We start from the raw sequence: 10,622 nt of genomic DNA, 5'->3' as shown, positions 1-10,622 counted from the left end.
TGAGCAGTATACAAACATGATTCAAGTAAATGATCATGAATGTTAATCTTCTAAGCGTGGCAACTCTGGAACCAAAAAACCATAGGTAAGTAATGAAATAGTGTCTGCAATAGCAAACATGATAGTTAGTTTAGCTACGTTCTCTGCACTTTACTCAACATCTTGCCTTTCTACTGATCACACATGCTGAAGAATAAGGGTAATTTGTCATCTGTTTTCTCTTACTGGCAATGGAATATTAAAAAAGACCATTAAGATATTAATAACTGAGAAGTGTGTGCATGCATGCTTGCAGCAAGAGGAAGCAATAAACTCTTGGAATCAAACACGACTGAAATATAATAATATTGTATAGAATTAAAGTTGCTAGTAGCCAAGTATATCCTATTAAAGAACACAGAGAACAACAGCATATCAAAGATCATCTGCTCTCCCTCCCTCCCTCTCCTTGCAGCATTATCTGACTGAATGGATCTATTCATATCCCTGAAGGTCAATTTTGGTGCCATGTTCCATGATGGCAATTGCATCCAGGTATGTCATACGACTTTGGATGAATAACAGCTGCCCCTGTCAGCACCATTAGATTTGCTTCCATGACGTGGTTAGGGAAAAGAAGCACGGTCACATCCAGTTTCAGATATAAAAAGCATTGCAGAGATGTGTCTGAAATAAAGAACATACCTTATCATATGCACCAGGTTGGATACCCACTACTGCCACTTGCTAAAAAAAAATTGAGTGTGGTTATAGCAGTGACATTTTATGAATTTATTTTAAGCAACTTTTGGCTTTTCTATGGGATGAAAAGCAGGAAGACGTCTCTGTATAGATATCTATTAAAGATTCTACAGACTAATTTAGACGGTATGGAATCCTTTTGTTGCTATTATTAAACAATAAATGCAGAACCCTTTGATCTATTGCAAATCATCAGCCAGTAGAACCTCCTTTATCTTCTATCCACATCCACGACAGCTTTGAAGTGTTTTTAATTGGGAAAAAAAAAATCTTCATGAGTAAATAAACAGCAAGTCCTTTTAATTTTAAAAAAAAGTTACATAAGAATGGATCACAATGCAATATCACTCAACCTTCCATGTTGAAATCAATTATTGGTATTAAGCAGAGTATTTTAGTCTGGGCTGACTGTTGATTTAATGTTTCTCGTTGTTTTTATGTTTTTTAGCTTTGTACACTGTCCAGAGTCCTGGAACTGGGCAGCCAAAAAATCCAAATAAATAAATAAATAAACAAATGTCCAAGAATATGTCAAACTACAGTTAAAACACATAGCAATCATGTTTGCGAAGCTTAGCTGGAAACAGAAAAGTTTTGTTTCCAGCTAAGCTTTACAGACATGATTTACAGTGAACACTTGTTTGTCCCTTGCCCACAAGAGTGTTTCAAAAGTGAGAACAATTTTTCCTGACCTTTCAGTTCTAGTAAATTCTAAGCATCTATATGTGCACAGATTATGGTCTAAGCTTAACATATATGTGCACTATTCTAATTCTGTCTCCTCTAATTAGAATTCTACCTCTAGAGTTCTTAACTCTAATTCTAGACTTACAGGTATTACTGGCACGATTTCTCTAGTTCAATCAGATGAACTGGCAACCAGCCTTGATTTAGCTTTGACAAGTAACAAGATCCTTTGATTTTATCTCTTCTGTCATCTTCAAACCTACCAAGGGTCCTCTGCAAATTAGTAGATTAGGGTTTCACCCTAATGTTCTTCATCTTCAGCACTCTTTTCCTGCCTCATGCCCTTGAATACTTCATGGATTTCAGACCACCCATGAGCTAACAAGCTTTCAACACTACAAACTGTTACACAATTTTATCTTTAAAAATCTAACTGGCCTTTTTGTCTTTGTGAGTCCCACTTACAGACAACTGCTTTAAGCACATGCTTAAAGCATTTCCCACTTGCTCTGATCAACTGTTCACACATAACTGCACCTGGGTGTCATGGAAATGCCTATATTCTACAGCCCTGGTAAAGAAGCTGGAATTTATTAAAGGAGCACACACATGTGCGCGCACACACACACACACACAACACTCAAGGGAACTTTTCCCCCTAACCTTTCTTTTTAGCATTCTTGATTTCCTTTAAGATGTAACTAGAATCTTTGCTAGTAGCAAGCATACCAACACTCACCTTTCTCTCTTTTTCATTTATTCTTATTCTCTCAGAGTATAGCATCTGTCTAAGAGAATGGGGAGAATCCCTTCCAGAACAGGAATTCTCCACTGAGGCTTTGCTTTAATGACTACTTTAGACTTTATTGGTTACTAGGCAGGAATTCACTGTAGACAATGCTAATTAATTTATTGCCACTTTTTTGTTAATTTCTTCAGCCAGTTTCCTCATTCCTCAGCTACTATTTTTTTCCTCCCTATTTCTCTTTGGAATGCATACTGGATATGCTTTCCTCCAGATAATGGTGTCTTTAGGAATTTTACTCCCTTGGTTTTACTGGCACTAACCTTTTTAGAGAGATACTTTAAATCATGTCACAAAACCCAGCTTAATCCATTTTAAGATCACTAGCCACACTTTGGCCTAAAATCAGAAGTCTTTTTTCAGCAGACACTAGATTTCTCTAAGTCCATCTTTGTCATATCAGCTGCTAGCAACAACTCAAATGGAACAATAGCTACAAATAAACAGTGTTATGATATAGGGTAGGAGGAAGGACTTGTTCTGGTTTCCAATATCTATGGAAGTAATGTCGATGAATTCCTTCCTCTTTTCTCTCTGAAGAAGAAACATCAAACAAACATGTTCTATGCTGATGACACTACTCAGCTGAAAATGCAAATGATCTGGAAGCTGTAGTAATGAAAATCAAGGAGCATAGTGAAGAAAAAAATTGGACTAAAATTAAATATAAAGCAAACCAAACTAATGACAACATGTACAGCAATCAGCCTTAGAATTGGCAATGAAGATACTGAAGTGATGGATAGCTTCTGCTCAGGTTCAATTATCTTATTTCAGACCTTATACAAAGACCTAATTCTCTGGAGAAGTTTATAATGCTGGGAAAACTGGAGGGAAAGAGAATTGAACAACCAACTGCAAGGTGGATGGACTCAATTATAGCAGCAATGGGTGCAACATTGGAAGACCCAAAGGACCAGATTGGGACAAATCCTCCTACAGAAAATCCACATATGTATGTATGTATGTATTTATTTATCAGATTTATCACCGCCCATCTCCCCCACAAGGAGGGACTCTGGGGAGTTCACAACAAAAACATTCAACCACAATATAATATACAATAATATACAACAATATCAATGACATAAACATATAAATATATTAAAATATAATAACCATATATATCATATATGGTTGCTGAGTATCTATATTGACTTGATTGCACCTAATTGATTAATCACATTTTGAAATACCCAACATAAGAATGCAACAAAGGAATATCTAAAGGGAAATGGATTTGGCCTTTTGTCTTGCTAACATCAACATTTAATCTTTAGTTGTATAATTTTCCCCAATTTAATTTAGAAATTATAATTGCTTTGTAACTCAGTTTTTTAATTTTCTATCTATTTGAACACCTATGGTAACATCTAGTTATCTTTATTAATATGCATATGAACAAAATATTTCTAAAACAGATAATTAAAATGTTTCTAAATGAAAAAACAATATTAACTATGAATAATTTAATGTATCGCTAAACAAAAAGCCCCCTCGCTACTTCCAATTTTACTGTATTGGACTTAGATTAGTTACAATTTTAGAGGGAAAAATAAGAGACTGAAATGTACCCAGAAATTTTAAGAAGCTATTGCAGACCCAGGAGAAATATATCCTGTTCCTTTTGTTACCCATTCAATTTATGCAAGCCATAGCTGGATATCCAATTTGGTGGCACCAATGTGGCTGCACACACCTACCTTTGTCCCTGCCAGTCTCTCTGGCCCATTTGCCTTTTTGCATTGTAGAAATTTAATTTCAAAAGTGGGAAGTTGACATGTTATAAGGCTAACCCTCAGCCTCTAGCATTGTCTTTATTTCCAATAACACCTCTAGGCTCCAATAAGCTAGATACACTTAGAAAACAGAAATGTTGGATGACTGCACCCTTGTACTTTATTTGGAAATGTATATTTCCAAAAAAGAAATGGAAGTAAGTAGAAATTGTAAGAACCATCTGGGAGAGGGGGTGTGAGGTGGTGGCTGGACTAATATATCGCTTTTTTAAACTGATTATGTTACAACTAGTTATGGTCACCATTGGGCAAGCCTAATGTTCCAAGCAATTTTAGGAAAATATCCATAACTTGTTCTCAAAATTCCAGATATGTCCTCCAGCCCCATTTCTGAATTTCTACATCAATTTCAATGTCTTCATTGGCAGCCCTTTCAGGAGAACGTTTTTATTATTCTAGTTTGGGAAAGCAGCTGCCAAACAAATATCATGGTCACCATAATCTTGACTTTACTGAAACTGTTGTAAATCCTAAGACTCATTCTGTTGCTTACAGCTGTGTATTTCAGACAACTTCCACTTTCTCAACTTAGCCTTTTGTATAGTTTAAGAATGGCTTTTATCAAATTATTATTGCTGTTTAAATTATGTTGCTTTAGCTGCATTTTTAATTACAATGTTATTTTTCTTACTGTGGTTGAACCACTTTTATCGCTACTTTTCCGTAGTTAGAAACAGGCATTGCCCTATTTCTAAATATCACAGTACTTTGTCTCAAAATTCCCAGGAAATGGTTGGAGATGCGAAAAGAAACAGGGCAGGTTGTCATGCCTCCTTCGGGACTCTGTAGCCAGAGAGTGACAGGCACCGGCCAGAAAAACTCATAACAAGATGCTTTTCCCGGACCTTTCATTTTCACCCCTTTCTTTCATTTTACGTTGAAAAGGGAATCCCCTTTCTGTATAGGATGAGGATTTGTCCGTAAGACAAATTTCATCAGATTCACTGGCCTGCAAAATGAGATCATTCCTTCCAATCCGCCCACGTCCCTCCTCACCTACAAGCCGAACGTTCTCCGCCAGCTTTGAAGCATCGCGCTAGGGAGGGAATGGGAGGAGGGAATACGCACGCGTACATTCTACGGGTTTTTTTTTTACTCTTTTTTGTTGTTGTTTCCTCCCTCCGCAGTATTATGAGGTCAGCGCGAAGGGACGGCGTGCCCTATGACGTAACCCTCCGGACCTCCCCGGTTCCTCCAATCCAGACCTATGGAAGGAGCGGAGCAAAGGGAGAGAAGTAGCAGTTGGTTTCTTCTTTTCCGAAAGGGGGGTGGCGGAAGGGAAGGAAGAAAAGACCCGGATGCCGCCGCCGCTGAGCGGGGCTGAATGGGCCAGAGAAGGGGGGAGTTGTGCCGGCGGCTTCTCGCCTTGTTGTCTGGGACGGACCAGGGAGACGGCCGCGAGTTTCACGTCCTGACGGAGCGCGGGGCCCGTTTTCCGCAGGTCGTTGTCCGCAAGATGGAGGAGGCGGGGATGGCTGCGCCGCTGCCAGCTGCGGCGTAAGGTGCGAAGGGCCCCTCGGCTCTCAGGGATCGGCGCGTTTGCTTGAGGCAGCGAAGGGCGCTGAGGCGAGGCGATGCTGTCGGTCTACGGAATACTGCTGTCAGCTCTGCTGGGCTCCTGCCTCACGCTGCTCGCCCAGATCCTGCTCTTTTATCGGAGGAAGCCCGAAGTCGCCCCCGGGCCGTCCCGGGCTCGCAACTCCAACTTCTTGGTTACGAGAGTAATGCCCGACTCGACCCTCAAGGATTACTTCACCGGCTTCCTCGCGTTTGGGCAGGAGGTGCTTTTCGCCGGATCTTTTTTCAACCAGTCCCCGTCCAAAAGCGAGCAGAGCTTCAAGCAGACGCTGCCCTCGAGCCAGGAATCGCCCCCCTTGGTGGAGTGTACCGAGGAGACCCTCTACTGGCTCAATGCCATCTGCCTCTTTCTCTTCAGGGAGCTCAAGGACACCTCCTTGATCCGGCACTGGGTCACCAGGAAGATCAAGGTGGAATTTGAGGAGCTTCTCCAGACAAAGGTGACGGGCAAGGTGCTGGAGGGGCTTAGCTTGCGGGATGTCTCCTTTGGGAACGTGGTACCCCTTTTTAAAAATATCAAGATATTGCGCCCAGTGACTTGTAATGATGAAGGCTGTCCGGAGGAGCTGGACTTTGAGGTTGACCTGGAGTATAATGGTGGCTTCCACTTGGCCATTGATGCAGACCTTGTTTTTGGCAAGTCAGCGTATCTGTTTGCCAAAATTTCTAAAATTGTGGGTCGGCTGAGGCTGGTCTTCACCCGTATACCCTTCACACACTGGTCCTTTGCTTTTGTTGATGAACCTGTGATCAACCTTGAAGTCAAGTCGCAATTCGAAGGACGGCCCTTGCCACAACTTACTTCCATCATTGTCAATCAGTTCAAGAAAGTTATTAGGCGCAAGCATACATTACCTCACTATAAAATCAGGTAAGTTGTTTTGGACTAAGAAGATACAGTTATATTGCATGCTTTTGTAAGATGGGTGGGAATGGAAGGAGAATACTTCACTGGCTTACTCTGAATAAGTTTGGTAAGGACAATTGAAGGGTGACAGAAATGTCTTCTGGACATGGTAATAAATGAGGAAGATGATTAAACTTGGCTTTCAACATGTAATTCTACAACATTTAGACTTATTAGAAGCCATGCTGGATTTCTGAAGAAAGTTCAAACCTCACATTGTAGTGGACTTTGATAGTGAATTGGATGTTTTATTTTTATACCCACATGCATGCTCATCACACTATTCCCTTTCTTGGGAAGCTGCATTATGCAGAGCACATAAAAAGTGTAAGAAGCAATAAGCCAAAGGAATTGATAAATGAATTAAGAAAAACAATAGGGGATATACCTAAACCTAGTTTTCACCATACAAATAATTAAGCTTCTCTGTATATTTCTGTTCTTACAAACCAGCCTTATTTCCTCCCCATCCATTCTTGCTTTTTGTTCTTTAAATTTCTCAATTGTTTTTCAGAATTTCATCAATTCCATACCAGCACAACTTTCATAGTTTTGCTCTTTCTCTTGACCCATTCACTCTTCCTTTATAGATTTGTTTTGAAATGTGATCCTTATTCATTTCTTCCACATCAACAAAACATCTCAAAGTGCTCCTTTCATATTGGTCACTCAATTCTTATTCATTCCACGTTTATTCATCATCCATTCATTCAGCTTGGAATGATAGCATTGATTTCACTTAATTTATGACCTTTGGCAGAGCCAGAATGGGGCTTGTGCAACCATCCTGCTTCTCCTTGGTATTGATCATGGTATTCTTCTGGACTGCTAGGGGACTTGGGAGTGAGAGGCACAGTGTTGCAATGGTTTTCCTCTTTTCTACATGGCTGGTTACACTCAATGTTAACAGATGGGGAAAGGTAGAGCCTTTGTGGGATGCCTCAGGGCTTGGCATTCTCACCTAGGTGTGGTCATTTGTTGAGACAAGGTCAGTTGTCATCAGTATGATGATACTCAGTTATATATCTTGACCTCTGGTTCACCAAATGATGAGGTTGAGGTCTTGTAACAGTGCCTAGAGGATATTGGAGTCTGGATGGGGAGGAACCCTGACAAGACTAAGTAGCTATGGGTTCATGGGTCTTCCAGTGGTACAGATTCTCCATTTTTGGTTCTGAATAGTGTTGCACTTCCCCAGACCAAACTGGTGCACAATTTGGGGGACTTCCTGGGCTCATAGCTCCTCAAATAACAGGTGGCAGCTGTGACCTGGAAGTTAATCTGGTGCACCAACTGCACCCTTTCCTGGACTCAGTCTCTTCTCACAGTTATTTATGCATTGGTCATCTTACTGGTGGATTGTTGCAATACGCTGTACATGGGTCTGCCCTGGAAGAACACACAGAAGCTACAATTTGTCCAGAATGCAGCAGCACAAGCAGTTATGGGCATACCTCAGTATATCCATGCAACACTGCTGGTAACTAGTGAATTTGCAGGTAAAATTCAAAGTGTTGGTTATCACCTGTAAAGCCTTAATGGCATAGGGCCTGGCTTTCTGAGGAACCACCTCTCTCCCATTCTCTTTGCCAGTCCTATATGGTCTGACAGAGTGGGTAGGCTTCATTTCCCATCCATTAAGCATTTCCATCTGGGAAGTGTACCTTCTCTTGTTACGGTTACGGTCTTTGGAATAGGATCCCCTAGAGGTTTGAACTGCCCCAGCCTTGAAATTCTTTAAACAACTTTTGAAAAACTGTCTCTTTTTCCCCAAGCTCCAGTTTAGGTCAGGGATCCTAGTGTTCTACTGTTTCATTTATGATGTATACTTGTTCCCCTGTTATGTTTATTCCATTTTGCTTGGTTTTAGGCCATGTGGTTGTTTTTTTATTTGTACACCATCCACAGTCAGTGTTGAATTGGGCAGCCTTATAAATTAAATTATGAACAAAACAAAGAAATCAGTATATAAAATAGGCAGCTCTCTCACATGATGGAATTATGGATCTGAAATATTGCTTTTAGAACTTTATGCTAATATTAAGAAAGCAAGGGTTCTGATTGTAAGTAATCTACAGTATAAAGTCAGATTCTCAATGTCACAGTAGCTACCTTGAAAAGTGCTAGGAGAAATTTGATTTCTGTCTTACAATATGTGACCCTGAACTGTGGCATACTAATTTTAGCAGCCTAAATACAGTACCGTTTTTTGGTTGGTGCACCTGCATTTTGGAATAACATTCCCCAGGAATTTGATCTGCCCCCTATGCTGTTGACTTTCTATAAGCCAGTGTTTCTTAAACTTTTTTCTCTCAGGACCCCTTGTCACTTTTAAAAATTATAGATGATTCCAAAAGAACTTTTGCTTGTATGGGTTATATTTCTCGTTATTAAAAATTAAAATTTATGCATTTGCTGCCACTGCTACTTTGATGTTTGATGGGATTTTAATATTGTATTATTTTTCAAGATAGGCTGGCAAATAATTTTGATTTCATGGATCCTTGAGAAGGTTCTGGGGGGCCGCCAGGGGTCCTAGGACCACACTTTTAGGAACACTGCTGTAAGCTATTAACAGTTGCGCTTTTTCAGAAAGCCTTGTTTATCCATGTTTTATTACTTTGTATTGATAGATGTTGTAAACTAACAGTCTCTTTGATGGGGGGTGGGGGGACAAATTCAATAAATACATGCATCTCTGAAAAAGCGTAAAACTCATGGGTTAACTGATGCGCATATGCATTTGACCAAAGCAAAGCTTACTTTTCACTCATCTATTGGTGGGAGTTCTTTACTGTGTGCAGATTACAAGACAACTTAAAAGCAGTTTGTAACTCCCTTGAGCAGGCAAAGGAATTAGAATTACATTTTGGTTGCAGTTCACGTTATTGGCCCTAGCATGAAATTTTCTAGTTTTGAACCAGAAGTAATATAGCAATTATTTTTTACTCTAATATGTTTGAACGTGTCTTGTGAGTTCTTTCCATTGTGTTCAAAGTATTCCTGTGCTTTTTATTGTAAATATTGATGCTTTAGTCCAGAATCATACATGTTCAAACATGACTGGTTTTCAGTTTTTTGAAGAGCATCTGTGGTGATTGCCCAATTTAAATAAATACAAGGAAATCCTCTTCTAATATAGTGTTTGCACTTTGTAGGTTTTACAAGTATTGTGTGCATATGCAACAGAGGGAGAAAACCTGCTGCTTGATTAAGTAGGGACAGTTTTGTAGCCAGTCAAGTTGGTTCTTTAACCAGGTATTACCAAGTGTTGAAGTAAGCCTGCCCTGCATGTTCTAACTGGGAAGTTATGCTCCTAATTTCTTCCCCTTGGAAAATAGACAGACAGGCAGGCATAGAAGCAGAAGGTTTCATGGCTGCCCTAAAGCTATGGAACAGATTCCCCCCAGATTAATATGGCTCCCTCCCTAATATCTTTCAGGAAAGAGATGAAGACCATCCATTGGGCATTTGGTGTCTAGGGGATTGGTTATGAAGACTGTTATACATATTGTTGGTTGACTATTCTATTTTTGGAGTGGCATACAATTGTTAAATAAGTGGGGTGGCTAACATCTAGCTTTTCTCTGTAGAAGATTTTTACAGTATTTTTGCAGTAGAATATCAACTGAACACTAGAATACATTAAAGTGGGGAACTTGTCATACTCCAGATGTTGAATTACAACCCTCAAGAGCTCTTGCTAGCATGAGTGATGATGAGGGGGATGCTAGAAGCTGTAGTTTAGTAACATCTGGAGAACCACATGTTCTGTATCTCTGGATTTAAGAACAGTATTTGTGATAAATGCATGAAGGGAGGGAATAGGTTGCCTTCTTACAAATTAATAAAAGTAAAAAGAGGAAAATTGGGGGTTACTTCATTTTAACTAAGATATTTCTATAAGCTTATTTAGCAACTTATATGCCACCTCAGTCATCAAAGTAATTCTAGGCAGCTTACATTTTAGGGTTAAAACAACAGCATAAAAATAGTAAAAACAGCAACCAACCAGCCATAATATATACAATACAGCAGGTGAGAAAACTCAATCACAATCAAATACTAAAGTATGCTGTCAAAAAGCAGATCAACCCACAGTGCC

At 39.7% G+C, this 10,622-nt stretch overlaps 1 protein-coding gene across 1 annotated transcript in view; it reads left to right on the top strand.

Moving 5' to 3' along the window:
- The first annotated feature begins 5,378 nt into the window (after positions 1-5,378).
- Positions 5,379-10,622, top strand: part of PDZD8 (PDZ domain containing 8) — a 51,865-nt gene continuing 46,621 nt past the window's right edge. The window contains exon 1 of the mRNA XM_063307218.1: positions 5,379-6,481. Within this exon, the coding sequence (XP_063163288.1) occupies positions 5,607-6,481 (875 nt within the window). The 5' untranslated portion in view covers positions 5,379-5,606. The remainder of the gene's footprint in view (positions 6,482-10,622) is intronic.

The sequence above is a fragment of the Candoia aspera genome, chromosome 6 (genome assembly GCF_035149785.1).
Source record: "Candoia aspera isolate rCanAsp1 chromosome 6, rCanAsp1.hap2, whole genome shotgun sequence".
Taxonomy (NCBI): domain Eukaryota; kingdom Metazoa; phylum Chordata; class Lepidosauria; order Squamata; family Boidae; genus Candoia; species Candoia aspera.
This window is presented reverse-complemented; position numbering and strand designations above follow the sequence as displayed.